Here is a 24,870-nt window from a genome sequence, read left to right as displayed (position 1 = left end):
AATTTTAGACATTTCTTGAAGTGACTCTAATCTGATATTATCCATACTTATAACTTGTCCATATATTTTTTAGTAATCTACAATTAGTTAGTTAATATATATTCATATATGTAATGATATTTTTTCTTTCCTTTGATTTTCCATCATAATATAATTTTCAATTCAAAGTATGTTTCTATTAGGGTTTCTTTTGGTTACACGATACACAAGGGTTCATTTCTTATCGACTTAACTTTCCAATTACTTTTTTGGGTAGAAGTAGAACATAAGGCTCGATTTGTTTACAATAGTGGCGTTCAACGATCCAAATATTTTCAGTGTGTATATACGACTTTTCAATTAAATTCCTATTGGAGTAATTTAACTTGCCCACGTTTATTTTTAATTAATAAAGAATTTAAAGGATATATAAGTTATTACTCAAGAGCTATTGCAATCCCTAGAAATGAAGTCTGTTCTATTTTTTTTAGTCTGACTCGAATGCTTGTAGAAGAGCACTACTCAGGCTGAAACGTTTGTCAGTGACATAACATTGTTTATTGTACCGCACAATATTTATCAATCATGGCGAACAGACACGATAAAAAACGTCAGTTAGATGATGAGATGAGTAGGTAAGTGAGAGAATTGTAATACGATTTTGAAATCTGTTTTGTTATTGTAACCGGTAGGCTTAGTGTAGCCTACCCTAGTTTAGGTTAAGAATACAACTTGATTAAACTCATAGTCGGCATTTACTCCAAGTGTATCTCTATAGGTTACCGGGTTCAATTATAGAATGGTGCAATATTAGTTAGGGGGAGCCTTTGTAGTTTATGGGAACACGCCTAGAAAATTGGACAGCAACTAACCCAAACTTTCCTCCCTAACCTGACCTACAAGCCGTGTCCTTACCTTCCTAATGACCTAAGGGGGGGGGGGGGTGTAACGTCCCCCTGTGACCTTCCAACCACTGTCGCTATCATACAAACCCCACAAACCCAACCTAACCGAACCTAATAGTTCCCAGGTCACAACCCCTAGCTGGGGGCAAGCCCCTTGACCCCCTTCTTGGGCTGAACTTAGAAAATATAAAATAACGGTTTCATTGTAGTGAATTACATGGCAATGTAACCTAGGAAAAAACTACTGTTTCTAATAGAAAAAATTACGCTCTCTTTGAAAATGACACTCGTTCCCGTCGCAAATTAATAGTTTCAGAAATATATATACATCTATATCCTCCAATAATGGGGGACCCCCAGTGGGAACTCGGGGTTTTGGGTGGGGAAAACATACTGGGGAATCGATATATAAACGTAAAACAAGCCTTTTCTTCTCTATACATTACCTTCTTAAAATTATAATAACCGGAAGAAAATACAAAACAGTATATCTGGATAAACTTTGGAGGAGCCGTTACAAAGATTGTGTCATGGAAAAATACAGTAACCAGTGCTGCCAACGTCCGATGTAGATCAAATGTTATTTTGTGACCTGTCATACTACTAGGCTAGGTTAGGTGGGTTTGTTAGGTTCTGTGCCCTTTTTGTACTTTTTATATATTGAGTAAAACTTATATGGAGAAATTATTTAATATATGGAAATATCTATCATTACTATCTTTAGTAATGTCAACGTGCCGTTGGTAACTCTGTGTACCATACGTCATCGTTGGTAACACTGTTTATTATTGGTTACGTTGCTAATGTTATCGTTCGTTCGTAAGAGAAGTGACACCGTGCATCTCAAAGTTATCCGAATTGGTTGATCTGTTTGTTTCCGATTGAAATGAACATCAAATTCGCTTAATTCACGTTATTTACTATAGGAAAACAATTATATTTCGTTTCCCCAGTATGTTTTCCCCACCCAAAACCCCGAGTTCCCACTGGGGGTCCCCCATTATCGTAGGATATAGGTGTATATATATTTCTGAAACTATTCATTTGCGACCATTCTTCTTCTTCTTGGGGTATTAAAGCCAACACTTGTTGTTGGCACGACAAGTGTTGGCTTTAATACCCCAAGAAGAAGAAGAATGGTCGCAAATGAATAGTTTCAGAAATATATATACACCTATATCCTACGATAATGGGGGACCCCCAGTGGGAACTCGGGGTTTTGGGTGGGGAAAACATACTGGGGAAACGAAATATAATTGTTTTCCTATAGTAAATAACGTGAATTAAGCGAATTTGATGTTCATTTCAATCGGAAACAAACAGATCAACCAATTCGGATAACTTTGAGATGCACGGTGTCACTTCTCTTACGAACGAACGATAACATTAGCAACGTAACCAATAATAAACAGTGTTACCAACGATGACGTATGGTACACAGAGTTACCAACGGCGAGTGTCATTTTTGAAGAGATCGTAATTTTTTCTATAAGAAACAGTAGTTTTTTTCCTAGGTTACATTGTCATGTAATTCACTACAAAAATACCAAAATAACTTCATATTATGGTACTGTATATCGGATCATAGTAAAGCACATCTTCCCCATAAGGAAAAATGATTGGGCTAGTAATAAGAAAGATATCGCTCTGTCCCGATAAACTACATTCACCCCCCGCTATTAACGAAGTTGCAGATTTTAATAGAGAATACCCGTTTTGCTCCTTTTGTCGTCAGCACATCACAGAAGCCTCTTTCCACTTGTGCTTCTATCATAATTAACTAATTCAAACAGTAAAAAAGGGCCCAACGTTTTATATTTTAAAACTTTTATTTATTTCTAATATTGGAATATGCAATATCATCATAGCTCTTATTTTATTGATCATTTTTTAATAAAAGGTTAGGTTAGAAATGTGTGTTTGATATATTTAGTCTGATCATTGTAAATGGAAGCCAAGTCCATGTTTGAGCAGATGCTGAAGCGCAAAGCTACATCTCACCCCTTTGTTGAATGTGTATTCACCCTTGTAAGTTTGTATAATTGATAAATATCTCTAAAATGCTAGTTCATGGGGTTAACAAGCTTGGCGAAACATAATCCGCTTGCCAGAGCACAGGAGAAGCGAGATAATCTTTAGTTGCGAGCGAAGCGATTATACGGCAGAGCAAAACCCAATTGATTGTTAGCTCAATTAAGAAAGGAGGTATTCATAATACGATGAACATTGGTAGCCTACAAATGACTCCATAGAAAATGGGATGAAAACCTCCGTTTTTTTATGCGTCCAGAAGTCTGGCAAACAAAAGCTCCAGTGTTATCATTACTGTTACTTGGTTTTGATTACTGTCTATTTACCAAGGCACTTATCCCAATTTTGGGGGGTACCCGACATCCAAAAATGAACGAAAGGGCACTTTTCCTCTCTTTGCTCCTCCCAGCCTGACGAGGGATTCAACCAAGTTTAGCTGGACTGCTAGGGTACCACAGCCCACCCTTCCCCGTTATCCACCACAAATGAAGTTTCATATGCTGAGTACCCGACTGCTGCTACTCAGCGGTCACCAAGGCGACCGAAGGAAGCAGCAGGCCCTTTTGATTATAGTAACTGGTTTTTTTTTATTATGACTGACTGAAACAAAGTTTTAGGAACTTTATTGAAATATCAACACAATTCAACAAGTACTGTACACATTTTAAGGTTTTTCAAACGTAATTGATGACAATACTTAGCCCACAGCCGTAGCTTTTCAGTTATGGTAGTCAACCCACCGAAACTCAATATCTATGGATTTCCGGCAGGAATCATTATCATAAACGTTCAAAACACCAAAAAATGCATTACAAACCAGTCTTGTTCTCTACAAACCGTTGTTTCATCATTCTATAATTTTACCGGTGACCGTAGACTAGGGTGTTTGTGTAACATTACCTTTATTGGCACATTCCATTAATTTTAAACCGTTGGCTTTGCAGAAACAAACAGGTGTATCAGGACCTGATGTTTATTTAATCTCCACCAATCAAAGAGGGTGAAAAACTGAACAATGCAAAATAAAATTTTTTACAATGTGATAAATAATACAAAGTCTGAAAGTTTTGAAAATGCCTTGACAAGGCCATGGAAGTAGAGTTTCCAAAGTATGAATAAGTTGTACATGAAACAGCAGAAATTTCACAAAATTAAAATAGATCAATGAATATTTATATAATTTTACAAGAAAACACAAATAAAATGTAGTTACATACGCTGTGTTTAGTCACAAATTGTTTCAGCAAAAAAGTTGCCCTTTAGATTTTTTTTAAGGCAGCATTCCTGTATGTAGGTTACACTATACAACAGCCAATACTGTATAAGGAAACTAATCTCCAGACAAGTGTGTTTACCATTTTGAAGACTTCTTTTAATATGACAATGACCAGAAACCTTGATCCTCCAGAAACTTAATCCTGTCACAATATAGTTATGAGCGTAAACAGTCGGTTAAAGAACCACTCAACAAGCATTAATGTAAATAAGTAATTTAAAGAGACAATAATCAAAACTGGCTCTAAACAATGCTTACAAAATGCTTGAAATAACATTAACGCTATTTACCAAGTTGAAAATTAACGAGACATATAGTCGGTTTCTACAGAAAACAGCAGTTGCATTCTTGACCATCTTTAGAAAAGATTTGTTTGCCAAATCAACCATTCCTATAAATGCAGAAGCAATAAATCAGATTTATAATATATAATGTACTTTCGAGTCTTTTGATCCACCAAAAAGTCACCATTACTGTACTGTACTGTAGAACAAACTTCCTGTATGTCAGAAAGCCATTATATTTAATTGAATGGATGTAGTCTAATACATCACCATTCAAAGTAAATATGTAATTCTTTAATTTGTGGACAAATACACAAACTATATATTTTTCATACTCACTATCTTGAGTTTAATCCGTTTCTGACCTTGAATATTGGGGCAACCACACATTCAAGAGTTTGCTTACCCCCTCCTTATAAAAAAGATTTATGGGGCCCCTGTGGAAAATTGGGGTTTTGGGTAACTAAATGCCAAATACGAGGGGTTTGCAGAAATAATAAGGGGCAAAAATGCATATCATGCAATATAACCTGTGGGAAAATATATAGCTCATGTAAATGGGTGGAAATTGAAGTATATCACGTCCCTCAGATGGTTTTTGCTCCGCTGTGGATTGCTTCGCTTTCAAATAAACATAATCTCACCGTTCCACTGTTTTGGCAAGCGGTGCAAGGATATGCTGTGCATGCCATCCTCATTGGTCACTATTAAAGTACTGTATCATAATTACCTATACCTGTAATTTATGTCAAATTCCTCAAAAGATTTTTGCTTTGAGCCACGGTGAAGCAAAAATAAACAAAATCTCACTGCTCCTCTGTTCTAGTACGCTGTACATGGATGAGCTGTGTACGCCAATTGTGTGGATCATTATTTCTGGGATATTTTTACTTTCTGATGAACAGCAATAGCTATATACTAAACTGATAGCATTTTCAACATACTGTAATCAGTTACTGAAATAGATTAATTTACAATGAATTTTGAAATATATTGTACTATCTGGAGCCTTTATAGTTCGTTGTGACTGGAAACCCACATTTTAAAAGGGAAACAAAGTCCAGACCATGATAAAGAAGGGCGCTCAAGAGGAAGTCGTCGATGAATCCCAGGCTTCTTCTGTCGACTCTTTCTTGTAAAAGAGGCCTCTGGAGGCTGGAGATTCGTCATTGACCTCTCGGCCTTGAATAAGTTTGTCCTGCTAAAACCGTTCAAGATGGAGACTACAAACAGTCGGACTAGCTGTCAGACCGAAAGACTTCATGATCATGTTGGATTTGAAAGATGCATACTTCTATATCCCTATCCATTAATCATTAAGGAAGTACCTAAGATTCATTCTGCACGAGAAGATATACCAATTCAAGAGGGCTTTGCTTCGGTGTGTCAACAGTACCCCAAGTGTTAACTCTGGTTTATGTTTGGGCACACACCAGCAGCATTTTTTTTCTTATAACTGTTACCACTTTGAGTCTGGTCATTATTACTCTTAAAACTATTCAAGTTGTTGACCTAAAAGAACTCTGAAGTTAAAGCATTTCAGGTAATTGATTATTCTGATTGCTGCTCTGGACTTTTAAAACTACAAAATCTAACCGCGTCTTACAACAGTTTGGATAAGTTTAGGTGTGCAGGAGCTTTGGATACCTATTGTTGAGTAAGAACTTGTCGTTTTTGGTTAGGAAAGGGGGAAACATGAGGTATCTCAGTTTAATAGTGCAGACGCATTGGTAAGTGTTTACGAAATAGTTGGTACAGTAAAGTGATACTTCATAGTATGATACTTAAATTTCTTTCCAAATACTTGTAATATGTTTTTTTAATAGGTTATTCTTTGCTTTTTGCATTTATGACCAATATTCTGATCTATTGTAAGTGTAAATGACCAATTTTTGTCTTTCACAAGCACCCTTTATTTAACAATCTAAGTTTCTAGATGTTGGGAAACCCCCCCAAAAGTGAGTCCAGTAGTACACCCTTTTGCAGGGGTAGATGTGCATAAATAACACCTTAACCATTGGTGTGTGATTGGTAGCAATCATGTAAATATGCATTAAGCATAAGAATGTAGCAAGGATAATGATCTTACTTGGTCTAGCTTATCATGCTGGGTTCTTTCCTGATCTAGAAGGTCACAAGGCTGAGAAATTAAATGGAAACATTCTAATACAACCTTACCAATCTAACATGGTATGACTGGGCACTTCCTTCTGGAACACTTCCAACCTTGCGTAATCTGACTAGACTGCAAGAACTCATAAAGAAGAATTAAAAAAATCATTACACTAACCTTGCGTATCATGCCCTTTCTAGTATAGATCCCATCTCTACTGCTTTTGTTTCATCATTCTACATTTATGTCATCCATGTGTTTTTTAGTCATAGATATGTTTCATGTCATAAAGTGTATTTTTATATCCTAGATCATATCTTTAATACAGGCACACAGTACTGCATTTAGCCTAGATGAGTTCTCACATACGTCAAAACCAGAGTTACATGTAGGAGCGGTTTTCTATTGTAACCTTAGTACTTACTCTACATACATTTGCTAGATAACTTTATTTTTTCTTGGTGTGGAAGTAATTTATTAATGGAGTGTATTACTTTTTGATAGGTATAGAGTAGTTTGATGTCTGATTTTCTATTTCAAAGCTTCAGAATTTTTTTTACTCACCACCAGCACTCCCCCCATATTTCTAAATAAAAAAAAAAAAATCCTACTGCCCCTGACCATTTCATTTAGTGAATTTGCAGTTGATTGGATATTATTTTCTACTCTCATACTTGACCCTTTATTTTTAATTTCATACTAAGACTCCTTATGTGATTAGCAAATCTATGTTATTAATACAACCAGCTGAACTAAAACACTAGTTGGAAAAGAAGGATGATATAAGCCCAAGGGTTCCAACAGGTAAAAATAGCATAGTGAGGAAGTAAATAAAGAAATAATTGCTCTATAAGAGAAGTAATTAAAATAAGATATTTTGAAAGTAATAGCAACATTAAAATAGGGCTTTCAAATATAAACTATGAAAACTTAAAGAAAAAGAGGAGGAGAAATAAGGTAGAATAGTGTGCCTGAGTGTACTCTCAAGTAAGAGAACCCTACCCTAAGACAGTGGAAGACCATGGCACAAAGGCTATGGCACTACCCAAGACTAGAGAACAATGGTTTGATTTTGGAGAAGTTGAAGTGTCCTTATCCTAGAAGAGCTGCTTACCATAGCTAAAGAGTCTCGTCTACCCTTATCAGGAGGAAAGTAGCCACTGAACAATTAGATTGCAGTAGTTAACCCCTTGAGTGAATGACAATTGTTTGGTAATCTGTGTTGTCAGGTGTATGATAACAGAGGAGAGTGTGTAAAGAATAGGCCAGACTATTTGGTGTATGTGTAGGCAGAGGAAAATTTAGCTGTAACCAGAGAGAAGGATCCAATGTAGTACTGTTTGCCAGTCAAAAGTTCAAATAACTCTCTAGTGGTAGTATCTCGATGGGTGACTGGTGCCCTGGCCAGCTTACTACCTAAGTTATGCTTACAAGCCATATCAGACTAGCAGGGAAATTTGTTATCCATGCCCTTCCTCCAACTGACTTAACCTAAAACACTATAGATCATGAGTGTATTGCTGAATACAGGATTGTATCCACACCACAATTATTTTTTAACTGTTTCCAAGTGTAATTACATAACTTTATTGTGAAAGTGATGCACACTGTTGGTTTTGCATGAATGAAAAATATTAATGGTAGCTATTTAAGGAAGAACCAAATCTCTTATTTTCCTTTTTTTCATAGTTAAAATATAAACATTTTGATGATAAATATTGCTCTTTTTTTAATATGTTTGCATTAGCTGATGAGGCTTATGTGGGATGGTTTTGAGAGTGATGATTTTTTGCCTATAACTTGCATTACTTTTACAGATTTGAGGCCGAAATTTCTGGTCCTCCAGAAGTTGGCCTGGTCAAAACCCTTCAGCCACCACCACCACCACCGCCTACAGTGATTGGAGCAAACACATTTACCCAGGTGTGTTACAAAAACTTAATGTTGTTTAATGTTTGTAATTGAATATCCTTAACACTGATAGAACAGAGAGCATAGATAATGTGGCACAAAGTCTAATGGCAAAGCCATAGTCTAATACTTACTTTTTACTTTGTTCCTAAAGTCTTTTGATTGGAATTTTCTTGCCATGAAACTTTTATTTGTTTGAAGTATAGAGAAAATTATTCTAAAAGTTAACAGATTTGTGTGGCATTAACATGTAAATAAACAGAAGATTTAAAAATTCAAACAATAATAATAATTTTTATAATGATAATTATAATAATAATAATAATAATAATAATGATGATGATGATGATTTTAATAATACATTCTTGATAGAATGAAGAAACTTCTTAATGTAGTCTTGTCCCCCAAATCTTCTCTCTCTCTCTCTCTCTCTCTCTCTCTCTCTCTCTCTCTCTCTCTCTCTCTCTCTCTCTGTCTCTCTCTCTCTCTCTCTCTCTCTCTCTCTTCTTATCTTGCAATTTGCTGTTTTTTTTTGTCTGAAAAGGATAACTTCCTGAATATTTTAGAACTTTTGATTTCAAAAGAATGGCTCCTTAATGAGTTGAGAGCTTCAACCCTACAAAGAATGTCTCATAGCAATTTAAGAGCTTCCAGTTCCCAAAGAATGACATCTAATAGCATTCAATCATTGAAGAATGACTTCCTAACTTGCTAAGAGCTTTTAATCTCCATAAAATGACTTCTTAACTATTTGAGAGCTTTTAATACCCAAAAGATGGCTTTGTAAATATGTAAGAGCTTTCAGTCTCAAAAAGAGTTCCTAATTAGTTGAGAGCTTTCAGTTTCCAAAGAATGACTTCCCAACTAGTTAAGAGGTTTCAATTTTTAAAGTGTGACTTCCTAACTAGTTGAGACATTTAATCTCCATGGGCTTCATAAGTTTAGGAATGACTTCCTACCTAGTAGAGAGTTTTCAATTTCCAAAGAATGACTTCCTAACTAGTTAAGAGTTTTCAGTCTCAAAGGAATGACTTCCTACCTAGTAGAGACCTTTATATTTCTAAGAAGTGACTTCCCCAAGTAGTTGAGAGTTTTGTCTCAATAGAATGACTTCCTAGCTAGTAGAGACCCTTCAATTTCCAAGGAATGACTTCTTAACTACTTAAAAATTTTGTTTCAATAGAAGGACTTTTAATGTAGTAGAGAGCATTCAATATCCAAGGAATGACTTCGTAACTAGTATAGAGTTTTGTCTCAATACAATGACTTCCTGGCTTTTAGAGACCTTTCAGTTTCCAAGGAATGATTTCTAACTAGTTAAGAGTTTTGTCTCAATAGAATGAATTCCTAGCTAGTAGAGACCTTTCAATTTCCAAGGAATGACTTCCTAACTAGTTAAGAGTTTTCAGTCTCAATAGAATGACTTCCTAGATAGTAGAGTTCTAAATTTTCAAGGAATGATTTCATAACTAGTTAAGAGTTTTCAGTTGCAAAGGAATGATTTCCTTGCTAGTAGAGACTTCAATTTCCAAGGAATAACTTCCTAATTAGTTAAGATTTTTCAGTCTCAAAGGAATAACTTCCTAACTACCGGTAGTTAAGAGTTTCCAGTCTAAATAGAATGTCATCCCACCTAGTAGAGAGCTTTCAATATCCAAAGAATGACTTCCTTACTAGTTAAGAGTTTTTAGTCTTAAAGGTATGACTTCCTAGCTAGTAGAGACCTTTCAATTTTCAAGGAATGACTTTCTAACTAGTTAAGAGTTTTGTCTCAATAAAATGACTTCTAAGGTAGTAGAGAACCTTCAATTTTCAAGGACAGACTTCCTAACTAGGTAAGAGTTTGTCTCAAAGGAATGACTCCCTAACTACTGATAATTAGGAGTTTCCAGTCCCAATAAAATGATTTCCTTCCTAGTAGAGCGCTTTCAAATGTCATAACTAGATATGAATTTTCAATCTCAAAGGAATGACTTCCTAGCTAATAGAGACTTCAATTTTTCAAGGAACGACTACCTAAATAGTAAAGCGCTTTCAATTTCCAAGGGATGACTTCCTAACTAGTTGAGAGTTTTTTCTCGATAGAATGACTTCTAAGGTAGTAGAGAACCTTCAATTTTCAAGGACTGACTTTCTAACCAGTTTAGAGTTTTCAGTCTCAAAGGAATGAATTTCTAACTAGTAGAGAGTTTTCAATTTCCAAGGAATGACCTCCTAACTAGTTAAGAGTTTTGTCTCGATAGAATGACTTACTAGCTAGTAGAGACATTTCAATTTTCAAGGACTGACTTCCTAACCAGTTAAGAGTTTTCAATCTCAAAGGAATGAATCCCTCACTACTGATAATTAAGAGTTTCCTGTCTCAATAAAATGATTTCCTACCTAGTAGAGAGCTTTCAAATTTCATAACTAGATATGAATTTTCCGTCTCAAAGGAATGACTTCCTAGCTAGTAAAGACTTCAATTTTCAAGGAACGACTACCTAGATAGTAAAGAGCTTTCAATTTCCAAGGAATGACTTTCTAATTAGTTAAGAGCTTTGTCTCGATAGAATGACTTCTAAGGTAGTAGAGAACTTTCAATTTTCAAGGACTGACTTTCTAACCAGTTTAGAGTTTTCAGTCTTCTTAACTAGTTAAGAGTTTTGTCTCGATAGAAATACTTACTAGCCAGTAGAGACATTTCAATTTCCAAGAAATGACTTTCTAACTAGTTAAGAGTTTTCAGTTTCAAAGGAATGACTTCCTAGCTAGTAGAGAGCTTTCAATTTCCAAGGAATGACTTCTTACCTAGTTAAGAGTTTTGTCTCAATAGAATGACTTCCTAGCTATTGGAGACCTTTCAATTTCCAAGGAATGACTTCCTAACTTTTTAAGTTCTTAGTCTCAAAAGAATGACTTCCTAGCTAGTGGAGACCTTTCAACTTCCAAGGAATGACTTCATAACTAGTTATGAGTTTTCAGTGTCAGTAGAATGAATTCCTAGCTAGTAGAGAGCTTTCAATTTCCAAAGCATGATTTCCTAGCTAATAGCACTTTTAATTTCCAAAGAACTACTTCCTAACTAGTTAGGAGTTTTCAGTCTCATTAGAGTGACTTTCTACCTTGTAGAGAGCTTTCAATTTCCAAGGAATGACTTCCTAAGTAGTTACAAGTTTTCAATCTTAAAGGAAGGACTTCCTAGCCAGTAGGGACCTTTCAATTTCCAAGGAATGACTTCCTAACTAGTTAAGAGTTTTGTCTCAATAGAATGACTTCCTAGGTAGTAGAGAGCTTTTAATTTCCAAGGAATGACTTCCTAACTAGTTAAGAATTTTCAGTCTCAAAGGATTGACTTCTTAGCTAATAAAGACTTTTCAATTTCCAAAGAATGACTAACCAACTAGTTAAGATTTTTCATTCTCAATAGAATGACTTGCTAACTAGTTAAAGAGTTCATTTTCAGTAGAATAACCTCCTAGCTATTACAGAACTTTCAGTTTCCAAAGAATGACTTCCTAACTACTGGTAGTTAAGTGTTATCAGTCTCAAAGGAATGACTTCCTAGGTAGGAGAGGGCTTTCAAATTCCAAAGAAGGACTTCCTAACTAGTTACGAGGTTTCAGTCTCAATAGAATGACTTCCTAGCTAGTTGAGAGCTTTCAATATCCAAAAAATTACTTCCTAACTACTGGTAGTTAAGAGTTTTCACTCTCAAAGGAAGGACCTCCTAGCTAGCAGAGAACTTGCAATAACCAAGGAATGACTTTTTAAGTAGTTACCTGCTTTCAATTTCCTAAGATTGATTTCCCAATTAGTTTTGAGGTTTAAGTCTCCAAGGAATGACTTTTCAACTAGATGAAAGCTGTCAATCTCTTAAGATTGAATTCCTAACTAGTTGAGAGCTGCTAATTTCAAGGAATGGCCTACTAAAAATTTGGAAGCTTTCAATATCCAAAGAAAAGCTTCTTAACTAGTTAAAAGCTTTCAATGTCATAAGAAAGACTTACCAACTAGTCGAGAGCTTTCGATCTTCAAAGGATTACATTCTAACTAGGTAGGGAATTTTAATCTCTAGAATACTAACCAACTAGTTAAGAGCTGTCTTCAAATAATTACTTCTTCACTAGTTGAAAGCTTTCAATCTCCCAGAAACTACTTTCCTACTTAGTTAACTTTCAATCTCCAAAGAATGTCTTAGCTAGGAAAGATTTTTCAATCTCCAAAGAATGTCTTGTCAACTAGGAAAGATTTTTCAATCTCCAAAGAATGTCTTGTCAACTAGGAAAGATTTTTCAATCTCCAAAGAATGTCTTGTCAACTAGGAAAGATCTTTCAATTTCCAAAAATATCCAATTGGTTGAGATCTTTAAATATCCAAAAAAAATTTATTCCAACTAGGTAAGTGCTTTCAATTTCCAAGGCATGTCTTCCTAACGACTTGTTAACTTTCAGTCTCCAAAGAATGACTTTCCAACAAGTTAAGAGCCATCAATCTACAAAGAAAATCATTCTAGCTAATTATATATCAGAGTTTTTAATCTTCAAAGGATAACTTCCTAACTCGTACAGAACTTTTAAACGCCTTAGAATAACTTTGTAGCTGGTTAAGATTTTGGAGTGTCCCAGCAATGACTTTGTATCTAGTTAAAATTTAGCGGTCTCCAAGCAATGATTTGTAACTAGATAAGATCTTGTAGTCTCCAAGCATTGACTTTATATCTAGTGAAGATCTTGCAGTCTCCAAGCAATGACTTTGTATCTAGTTAAAATCTAGTAGCCTCCAAGCACTGACTTTGTATCTAGTTAAGATCTTGCAGTCTCCAAGCAATGACTTTGTGTCTAGTGAAGAGCTTGCAGTCTTCAAGCAATGACTTTTTATCTATTTAAGATCTTGCAGTCTCTAAGGAATGACTTTGTATCTAGTGAAGATCTAGCCATCTCTGAGCAATGACATTGTATCTAGTGCAGATCTTGCAATCTTCAGGCAATGACTTTGTATCCAGTTAAGATTTTGCAGTCTCCAAGCAATGAATTTGCATTTAGTGAAGATCCTGCAGTCTCCGAGCATTGACTTTGTATCCAATTAAGATCTTTTAGTCTCTAAGCAATAATTTGTGTCTGGTTAAGATCTTGCAGCCTCCAATTAAGGAATTTGTATCAAGTTAAGATCATGCAATCTCCAAGCAATAACTTTGTATCTAGTTAAGATCTTGCAGTCTCCAAGCAATGACTATGTATCTAGTTAAGATCTTGCAATCTTCAAGCTCTGACTTTATATAATGAAGTTCTTGTAGTTTCCAAGCAGTGACTTTGTATCTAGTTCATATCTTGCAGTCTCCAAGCAAGGACTTTGTATCTAGTTAAGATCTTGCAGTCTCCAGGTAATGACTCTGTATCTAGTGAAGATCTTGCAGTCTCCAAGCTCTGACTTTATCTAATGAAGATCTTGTAGTCTCCATGCAGTGACCTTGTATCTAGTTCATATCTTGCAGTCTCCAAGCAAGGACTTTGTATCTAGTTAAGATCTTGCAGTCTCCAGTCAACAACATTTTATCTAGTTAAGATCTTGCAGTCTCCAAGCTCTGACTGTATGTAATGAAGATCTTGTAGTCTCCAAGCAGTGACTTTGTATCTAGTTCTTATCTTGCAGTCTCCAAGCAAGGACTTTGTATCTAGTTAAGATCTTGCAGTCTCCAGGCAATGACTTTGTATCTAGTGAAGATCTTGCTGTCTCCAAGCAATGACTTTGTATCTAGTTAATATCTTGCAGTGTCTAAGCAATGTCTTTGTATCGAGTTAAGATCTTACAGTATCCAATCAATGAATTTGTACAGTATCTAGTTAAGATCTGGCAAATCTCCCTGGAATGGCTTTATATGTAGTGGATATCTTGCAGTCTCCAAGCAATGACTTTGTATCTAGTTATGATCTTGCAGTCTCCAATTATTGACCTTGTATCTAGTTAAGATCTTGCAGTCTCCAATTATTGACCTTATACCCAATTAAGATCTTGCAGTCTCCAAGCAATAACTTTGTATCTAGTAAGATCTTTCAGTCTCCAAGCAATGACTTAGTAGCTATTTAAGATCAAGCAGTCTCCAAGCAATGACTTTGGAGGAAGTTAAGATCTTGCAGTCTCCAATCAATGATTTTGTATCTAATTAAGGTCTTACAGTCTCCAATCAATGATTTTGTATCTAATTAAGGTCTTACAGTTTTCAAGCAATGACTTTGGGTCTAGTTAAGATCTTGCAGTCTCCAAGTAGCCTAATGACTTTGTATCAAGATATGATCTTGCAGTCTCCTAGCAATGACTTTGTATCTAGTGAAGATCTTGCAGTCTCCAAGCAATGACTTCATATCTAGTGAAGATCTTGCAGTCTCCAGGCAATGACTTCGTATCTGGTGAAGATCTTGCAATCTCCTAGCAATGACTTTGTATCTAGTTAACCCTGGATAGGTACGCTCCTCGGACACCCCTTTAAGGGTATACTCTGACGCGAACGACCCCGACGCCAAAAAAAATTCTTGAAAAATCAGTTTTTGCAGTAACCTCTTTTTTTTCTTTTGCCAAAAAAAAACTTCAATGAATGCTTAAAACAACTGTAAAGATAAATGCTACTCATCTGCAGAAAAACTATTTATTATAAATATTTTAAAAAATTAAGTAGAAAAAAAAGACCTGACATAAAAATTCATAAAAAAAAAATTTATACATATATACACAAATCCTTTTAAGAATTGATTCTTGAATGTTTAGGACACATCTTGATGTATTTTGGATGAAGTCAGACCCATGGAGGTGAAGATCTGAAATGAGAAAAAAAGGGTAACTTTTTTTGGCCAAAAAAATTTGTCCAAATTTCATGAATTTTTTGGGGTACCCAAATGAAATAGGAAGTGGCTAATTTTTTTAGGGAATAAACATATGTTATCCTAAAATAGAAATATGTAAAAAAATCTTCATTATTTTGTAAATTACATTTATATCAGGGGCCATATCTAAAGGTAATTTTTTGAGTACTTAGAAATTTCGTAAAAAAATACATTTATTTAATATATAATATGATATTTATGCAGGTAAAAATATACCAAAATATCACAAATTCTATAGGGAACAAGAATATATATAGATAGGGCAACTTACGCTTCGGATATGTCCACAAAATGGCCGTTAACCACACTGACTCAGACTCCCTAATCTGCCACTTGATATGTAGGAAGGGTATGTCAATTTCAAGGTGTTATTTACTAATCTAATTATTATTGGATATGCATAAAAATTGTATGGTGGGTTGCTGGATAATTGTCGATTATTTTACGACTTTAAAATTAAAATTCTGACCCAAAGAAAATTTTTTGAAGGGAAATAAAATCGAAAAAAAACAAAAATGTGAAACAATATAATATTTTAGCTAAAAAAATTTGATGATATTCAATCAAAAAAGAAGTAAACAAAATTTTCCGACAAATAAACATCTAGAGGAATCATTACTCTGTGATAGTTCCTTAGTACGTAGTAATTTTGAAAGAAATGGGAAAAAACGAAAAAATGGCAATCACCGGAAAATCGAACACATACCTATATATACGCCATATCTGGCTAAAAAAAAAGATAGGCATGGGTAGCCAGATCATCTAGAAACACTTTCCAACACTATAAAATTATAAGTTTTGCGACACTACTTGCCAATTCCTTACGGTAACATGACTAAGCAAAAAAATGCAAAACAAATGAAAAGGGGCATTCGCGGAAAAATGGCCATTCTAATATACGGCATTTCAGAAAAAAAAAATTTCAGCCACGTGCTAGGCAAACCATCAAGGCACATTTTCCGACAAATAAACATATAAATGAATCATTACTCTGTGATAGTTCCTTAGTACGTAGTAATTTTGAAAGAAATGGGAAAAAACGAAAAAATGGCAATCACAGGAAAATCGAACACATACTTATATATACGCCATATCTGGCTAAAAAAAAAATAGGCATGGGTAGCCAGATCATCTAGAAACACTTTCCAACACTATAAAAATACAGTGATACCTCGGTAGTCGAACGACTCTATACTCGAACAATTCGGAGTTCGACCAAAATTTTCGAGAAATTTTTGCTGCGGTGCTCGACCAAAAATTCGGTACTCGACCAGCCGAACACGTGACGACCGCATGGGCTTTGTGATGATCGCGCCATCTCGGCCACTCTCGCTTGTTCGGGAAGCATCAGTTCTCTCGAGAGCGTCACTCAGACAACGCGCGATCAGCATTCGTTGTGATTTAGTGATTTTCAGTGCTTTTAATTGCTTTTTTAGCTTTCATAATGAGTCCCAAGAAAGTAATGAGTGTTAAGGGGAAGGAGAAGAGGAAAACAGTGCGAACAACGATCGAGTTGAAGAAGGAAATTATAGCGAAATATGAGAATGGTGTACGAGTGTCCGATTTAGCGGTAGAATACGGAATGGCGAAGTCGACCATTTCTACGTTTTTAAAGCATAAAGAAATGATTAAGAAGGCGAATGTTGCAACGGGAGTTACGGCGGTAACTAAGCAAAGGCCACAAGTGATTGAGGAGATGGAAAAGTTGCTTTTAATATTTATTAAAGAAAAACAGTTGGCCGGGGAAAGTGTTAGTGAAGCGTTCATTTGTGAAAAAGCGTTGCATATCTATGAAGAATTAGTGAAGAAAAGTCCGAGTACCAGTGAAAGTGATTCATTTACATTTAAAGCGAGCAGGGGTTGGTTTGAAAAGTTTCGTAATAGAACAGGTATTCGTAATAGAACAGGTATTCATCATTTTCGAAGAATACTGCAGAGGAGGAAGAAACAATTAACAATAGACCAGTTTTTCACAAAAGAAAAGAAAGCTGCTACATCAAAGCCTGTTTCTCCTCCAAAGAAGAGACAAAGAAGAGAAGAAACCCCTGAAATAGATCTGCCCACCCTTTCATTGGAGAGAGAAACAACTCCTGAAGGAGAACTACCCCGCCACATCATGGAAGGGGACTCTCCTTCCAAGCAGTAACCTCCCCCTTCCATCCTCTCCACATCCATCCCTGTATGCCATCGAACCGCTGCTCAAAGGTATGTTCACTACAGTACAGAAAATGGTTTAAAATTGTTTTATTTTAGTACAGTAAATGGTTTAAAATTGTTTTATAGGATTTTCTGACCAATTTCATACACATTTAGATAATTATTGTTGTTTAGGTACACGTTTTATTAATATTTTGGGCCTGTTCGAGTGCTTGGGAACGGAATAGAATATATACCATTATTTCTTATGGGGAAAAAAAATTCGGTACTCGAACAAATCGGAGGTCGAACACGGATCTCGAACGGATTATGGTCGAGTACCGAGGTATCACTGTATAAGTTTTGCGACACTACTTGCCAATTCCTTACGGTAACATGACTAAGCAAAAAAATGCAAAACAAATAAAAAGGGGCACTCGCGGAAAAATGCCCAACATTCTAATATACGGCATCTCAGATAAAAAAAAGACATGCACGTGTTAGCCCAACCATCAAGGCACACTTTCTAACACATAAACATGAAAAAAAAATCAATAATATACGGCAATTCCTTACTACGTAGTAAATTTTTACAAATATTGAAAAAAAAAAACAGAAATTGGCAACCGCAGTTAAATACCCAATATACCAATAACTACGTCGTATCTGACAAAAACAAAGTCACGCATGGGTAGCTAGATCATCTAGACACACTTTCCAACACTAAAAAAGCAAAAGTTTTACGACACTATTTGGCAATATCTTACGGAAAAATGACTTGGCAAAAAAATGAAAAAAAATGAAAAAGGGGCACTCGCGGTAAAATGCCCAACATTCTAATATACGGCATCTCAGATAAAAAAAAAGACATGCACGTGTTAGCCCAACCATCAAGGCACACTTTCTAACACATAAACATGAAAAAAAAATGAATAATATACGGCAATTCCTTACTACGTAAAAATTTTTACAAATATTGAAAAAAAACAGAAATTGGCAACCGCAGTTAAATACCCAATATACCAATAACTACGTCGTATCTGACAAAAACAAAGTCACGCATGGGTAGCCAGATCATCTAGACACACTTTCCAACACTAAACAAGCAAAAGTTTTACGACACTATTTGGCAATATCTTACGGAAAAATGACTTGGCAAAAAAATGAAAAAAAATGAAAAAGGGGCACTCGCGGTAAAATGGTCCTCGTGGTGATGAACGACATTTTAACTAAAAAAAAAATCATGCACATGGTAGCCAAATAATCCACCAAGACTTTCCACAACTGATAACCTATACAAGTTGCACCATTCTACGACAATTTCATAATACGTAATAACTATGATAATTATGCAAATTACCTTAGAAGGGTAAACTCGGTCGCGCTCGACCCCGACGTGTCTCAGAAATCGGGGAAGGAGTACAGCTACAGCAATGCACATCTGGACACTACTAGAGCGTGTAGGGGAGAGACCTCCTGCAGGTCGATCACCCACAAATTCAGTCCAGGGGGTGAGTCACGTGAGAAAAACCTCTTTTTTTTTTGACGCTCGGGGTCGCGTACGACCCACCGTACCTATCCAGGGTTAAGATCTTGGAGTCTCCAAGCAATGACTTTGTATCTAGTGAAGATCTTGCAGTCTCCAAGTAATGACTTTGTATCTAGTGAAGATCTTGCAGTCTCTAAGCAATGACTTTGTATCTGGTTAAGATCTTGGAGTCTCCAGGCTATGACTTTGTATGTAGTGAAGATCTTGCAGTCTCCAAGTAATGACTTTGTATCTAGTGAAGATCTTGCAGTCTCTAAGCAATGACTTTGTATCTGGTTAAGATCTTGGAGTCTCCAGGAAATGACTTTGTATCTAGTGAAGATCTTGCAGTCTCCAAGTAATGACTTTGTATCTAGTGAAGATCTTGCAGTCTCTAAGCAATGACTTTGTATCTGGTTAAGATCTTGGAGTCTCCAGGCAATTGCTTTGTATCTATTGAAGATCTTGCAGTCTCCAAGCAATGAATTTTTATCTAGTTAAGGTCTTGCAATCTCCAAGCAATTAATTTGGAGGAAGGTAAGATCTTGCAGTCTCCAAGCAATTACTTTGTGTCTAGTTAAGGTCTTGCAGTCTCCAAGCAATGACTTTGTTTCTAGTGAAGATCTTGCAGTCTCCAGGCAATGACTTTGTATCTAGTGAAGATCTTGCAGTCTCCAGGCAATGACTTTGTATCTAGTGAAGATCTTGCAGTCTCCAGGCAATGACTTTGTATCTAATGAAGATCGTGCAGTTTCCAAGCAATGACTTTGTATCTAGTGAAGATCTTGCAGTCTCCAGGCAATGACTTTGTATCTAATGAAGATCGTGCAGTTTCCAAGCAATGACTTTGTATCTAGTGAAGATCTTGCAGTCTCCAGGCAATGACTTTGTATCTAATGAAGATTGTGCAGTTTCCAAGCAATGACTTTGTATCTAGTGAAGATCTTGCACTCTCCAGGCAATGACTTTGTATCTAGTGAAGATCTTTCAGTCCCCTAAGCAATGACTGTATCTTGTGAAGATCTTGCAATCTCCAGGCAATAACTTTGTATCTATTGAAGATCTTACAGTCCCCAAGCAATAAATTTTTATCTAGTTAAGATCTTGCAATCTCCAAGCAATTACTTTATATTTAGTGAAGATTTTGTAGTCGCCAAGCAATGACTTGTATCTAGTTAAGATCTTGCAGTCACCAAGCAATGACTTTTTATGTAGTTAAGATCTTGCAATCTACAAGCAATGTCTTTGTATCTAGCAAAGATCTTGCAGTATCCACGCAATTACTTCTTAACTAGTTAAGCCTTTTAATTTCCAAAGAATTACTTCATAATTAGTTATTAGCTTTCTGTCTCCACGAATTGACTATGTTACATGTAGAGAAATTTTAGTCTCCAAAGAATGTCATCATAATGATTTGAGGGGTTTCAATATTAAAAAGATTATCTCCCAACTAGTTTAGAGCTTTTAATCTCTAGAAAATGGTTTCATGAATAGATGAAAGCTTTCAATGTATAAAACTTCCTAATTGAGAGATTTCAATCTTAAGAAAATTACTTCTTTTCTCTTTAAGAATGTTTAGTCTCAAGAGAACTAGACCTGAACTAGTTGGGTGCTTTCAATTTCTTAGGAAGGATTTCCTATTTTAACAATGACTTCAGTCTCAAAAGAATGGCTTCCTAGCTAGGTGAGAGCTTTCAATCCTCATGGAATATATAGAGAAGTCAATCTCCTAAGACTGACTTCCTTGCTATTTACCAGCCTTCAGTCTCCAAAGAATTCATTCCAAATTAGTTGAGAGGTTTCAGTTTCCTAAAACTGACTTCCTAACTATTAGAGAGCTTTCAGTACACAAAGATAAATTCTGTAACTATTTGTGACCTATTAATATCCTGGGAATGACTTTCTAACTACTTGAGAGCTTTTAAACTCCAAAGAATTACTTCTTAACAAATTAGTAGCTTTTATTCTCCAAAGAAGGGTTTCTTAACCATTTAAGAGTGTTTAATGTCTTAAGAAGGACTTCCAAACAAATTTAAAGTTCTCAGTCCTCAAAGGAATGCTTTCAAAATAGTTACGAGGTTTCAAACTCTTAGAATGACTTCACTCTTGAAAGAATTACTGAACAGTGCTTCCTTATTATTTAAGGGGTGCAACTTAACCCCATTAAACATTGTTATTTTGGGGTTACTTCAAATTTCTACTACATTTTCGTTTCTTAATTGATTTATTTTATTTAAAGAACACATGAAAGAGAATTTCATCCCCTGAAAGTTGTACATTAGAAATCCTCTTAGCTTTCCTAATTTTTATATGCATTTTATCAATATATAGGAATTACTTTCAATGGCAGCCATTTTCATAAAGGAGTTTTTTTTTTTTTTTCAAAAACAGAATGTACAGGTTGTAGGCATTAAATTTACTATCTTTTCTTGTTTGAATTGCAAAACTCGATCATTATTCAGAAAAGTAGTTGCAATTATTCTCCAAAAATTTCATATTTGGAGAAATTGAACTCCATTTTTTTTTTTTTTTTGTAGAGATTGGTTGATTATACATTAATAGGCATAAGAATTTACTTTTAGATGTAATTTTCCTCATCACTGGGGATTAGAAAGACTGGGTTCCTCAGGTTTGGGTTGGTTTTCCTATTAATATGGCTATTATACAGGCTGCAGTGAATAACTGCTCCTTTTACCATTGATTTCACCACCAATTCTGAACTAAAATCTTTGCTATCATTTCCATTTATCAATTTCACTTTTCAAGACTTTATTATACATTTTTTACCCTGCAACTCATCTTGATACTGTTTTTTTAACTAAAAATTGTATAAAGCCTAAATAAAAAAATAAGGAAACTATGCTAATATCTCTCTCTCTCTCTCTCTCTCTCTCTCTCTCTCTCTCTCTCTCTCTCTCTCTCTCTCTCTCTCTCTCATCCCAGACCATCCAAGACTGGAAGGTGCAAAATGCACTGGAAGATGCACTAGCAACTCTCTGGTAGATATACGAGGTGCCTCACACTGAGGGACCTGGGGGAACCCAAACATAAAATAAGGCAATAAGGCTCTCTCTCTCTCTCTCTCTCTCTCTCTCTCTCTCTCTCTCTCTCTCTCTCTCTCTCTCTCTCTCTCTCATCTACAAACTCAACGAATAAAGGGACAGTTAATAGAGGCATTCAAATTTCATAAAGGAATAACAGATTTATATTACAACAATCTATTCCTGCTTAGTACAAATCAGTGCAGAGGTAATGGTTACACACTGGAATTGAAAAGATACAACACCACTCAATGTGTCAATTTCTTTACCCACAAAATACCAGATACTTGGATGTAGTAAACAGTAACACAGTAAACTAGTTCAAGAATAAGTTAGACAAGATCATAGGAACTGTCTAAATGCTTAAACTAAATCGTTCTACCAAAGAGCAAATGAAGTCTCTGCGGATGGATTAAAAAGTCTTTGAGACATCCAAAATCCTTGTAACACACACACACACACACACACACACTCTACTGAGAATTTTTCATAAAATGGCAAATGCCTTTCAACTGTGGGAAATGTAAAGTTATGGACATAGGTTATAGTAACCTACCATCAGATTACTCACTGCTGGGTAATGAAATAGAAAGTGTGGACCAGGAGGAAGATCTTGGTACTGTCATACCTCTCTTCACGAAAGAATCTGCTTACGAAATTTTCACGTTGCGAAACGAGATGTGAAGTTTTTTCTGACTCACATTGCGAAAAGTGTTTCATGATAAGAAAAGAGATTTGCCAGCCAGGCCAAGAATAGAATAGTCACACATTGAAATAATAGTTGAAGAAAAGAGGTTGTTTACACAATAGGTAATGTATCTCTATAGTAATGGTAACTATAATAATACAGTACATACGGTATTGTATATTATGTATATGTACAGTATTTTACTGTATGTATTGTATTATTTTCCATTTATTATTGCATTATGTTCTAATAAATACTTTATTTACAGGTATTAACAGTTAGTTTAGGTATATTGAATGGTTAAAATGTATTTGGCTATACAGTATTTCATTGTGGTTATACTGTACTTACTTTACTTACTTAGATGGCTGCTTTTCCGGTCCCGTACAGCAGGGGAACCCCACTCTCTACAGGACCTCCACTGTCGTTTTACCTTGTTCGTTCTCAGTATTTATCTTTTCAAGTCACATATTGTTCATTTACTGACAAATCGTCACTGTCAAAAGACTCATGAGATAAGAAAGTCTTCAGTTTCCTCTTGAAAGCCTTAATGTCTTCAATCATTCGAATGTTTCGTGGGAGCTTATTATATAATCTCGGGGCCGCATATTTAAAGGCTCTGGAGCCCAAAGTAGACATAAATCTAGGTTCCAACAGTTTAAAGCCATCTGTAACTATTCTCGTGTCGACACGATATGTTGGCTGCGCAATATGTAGCAATTCTCTTAAATATTTTGGACGACCGGTTCTGATAACTTAGTGGGTTATTGTACATATTTTAAATTCAATTCTCGCTTTAATCGGCAGCCAATGTAAATCAATTAGTATAGGGGTGATCTTTTCTCTAGGTGGGACACCTTTAATCAGTCTTGCTCCTCTGTTTATTATGTTTTGTAATTTCTTAATTGTTCCGTAACCGAAATACAAACCACGCTATTTACAAAGGGGGTTATTACTTTTAGCGTAGCTGAAATGGCGAGCCATTAGAATTTAACGAGGGTGTATTACCCCCGCGCTAGTTAGCGGGGGGGTAGGGGAGTGGTAGCTAGCTACCCCTCCTCCCCCTCACACACAGGTGAATACTCACTTTCACTTTTGGCTCGGACTGTGACAGACGTCTCTGTCTTGGTCCTCGCTTGGCAGCCATTGTCTGTTTTGTCTTTACTTAATCGCTTACTTTTCTTTTACTCAATATATATGTAAACATGTTTTCATGTTTGTATATATATTTGAGTATAGAAATAAGTAAGTTTCCTTTTCAGATGTGTGTGTGTAGTGTACGATATCTACGTGGAGGCCTCGGCAGTTAGGCCACCACGGCCTAATTTTATGGGTTGCGATCGAGTTTGACTTCGGTCTTTCTCTCTCTCTCTCTCTTGAGGTCGTTCACCCTTTTACTATGTTTTACTACGCCCTTGTAGCTTCCTTCCCGTGTGGGTGGGGTTGCTACGCCGTACATTTTGTCTCAATTAGTTTATGAATCTAATTGTAGTTGTTAATTTTTCAGCTTGTAGAACGATTCCTTTCGGGGTTTTCGTTTTTTCATTAGTGTTCATTCATTTTTAAATTACATAATTACATAGTTACATAATTATAATTGTTATAATTCTGTTTTGGTTACAGCTCTCCTTCCGCGAGTGTAAGTGGTTGTGAGGGCACGTGCCTGTTGTGTAATTCTTGTTCCTTTTCCTCGGGATTCCTCTTCGGAGCCTTCCCGGGGGAATGAATGTGTACTAATATTATTTGTTTTATTTTTTTTTTTACAGTTACCGATCTAGTTCGTTTCTGTAATATAGCAACGGTGTGAGCTGTCTGGTTGAGTCCTGGGGATTCGGCTGTTGCTGCCTCCCCCCTTGTATTGTCGTCAGGGGCGTGTCTCCTTCTACTGGTAGTACTCCCGTGTCGACGGACAGCTCTCCAGTTCATTTTAGAACAGTCAGGAGGCTTGCCTCCTTGGGCGGATAACTTTCCTTCCGAGGGAAGTTTTTTCCTGTCCAGGCTTGAGCTTTTCCTCTTTTGGGGGGTTCTTCTCTTGCCTTTTTTTTTTTTTCGTGCGACTATGCTCTTGGTGCTGAGCGGTCGCACCTGCAGTTTCGCTCAAGGGGCTGGGCAACTGCAGG

General features: G+C 36.0%; 1 protein-coding gene across 1 annotated transcript in view; it reads left to right on the top strand.

Moving 5' to 3' along the window:
- The first annotated feature begins 258 nt into the window (after positions 1 to 258).
- Positions 259 to 24,870, top strand: part of LOC137645821 (RNA-binding protein 42-like) — a 136,385-nt gene continuing 111,773 nt past the window's right edge. The window contains exons 1-3 of the mRNA XM_068378793.1: positions 259 to 317; positions 471 to 614; positions 8,406 to 8,511. Of these exons, the coding sequence (XP_068234894.1) occupies positions 565 to 614; positions 8,406 to 8,511 (156 nt within the window). The 5' untranslated portion in view covers positions 259 to 317; positions 471 to 564. The remainder of the gene's footprint in view (positions 318 to 470; positions 615 to 8,405; positions 8,512 to 24,870) is intronic.

The sequence above is a fragment of the Palaemon carinicauda genome, chromosome 8, assembly GCF_036898095.1.
Source record: "Palaemon carinicauda isolate YSFRI2023 chromosome 8, ASM3689809v2, whole genome shotgun sequence".
NCBI lineage: Eukaryota > Metazoa > Arthropoda > Malacostraca > Decapoda > Palaemonidae > Palaemon > Palaemon carinicauda.
Note: the sequence above shows the minus strand (reverse complement) of the source record. Positions and strands in the feature narration are given on the sequence as shown.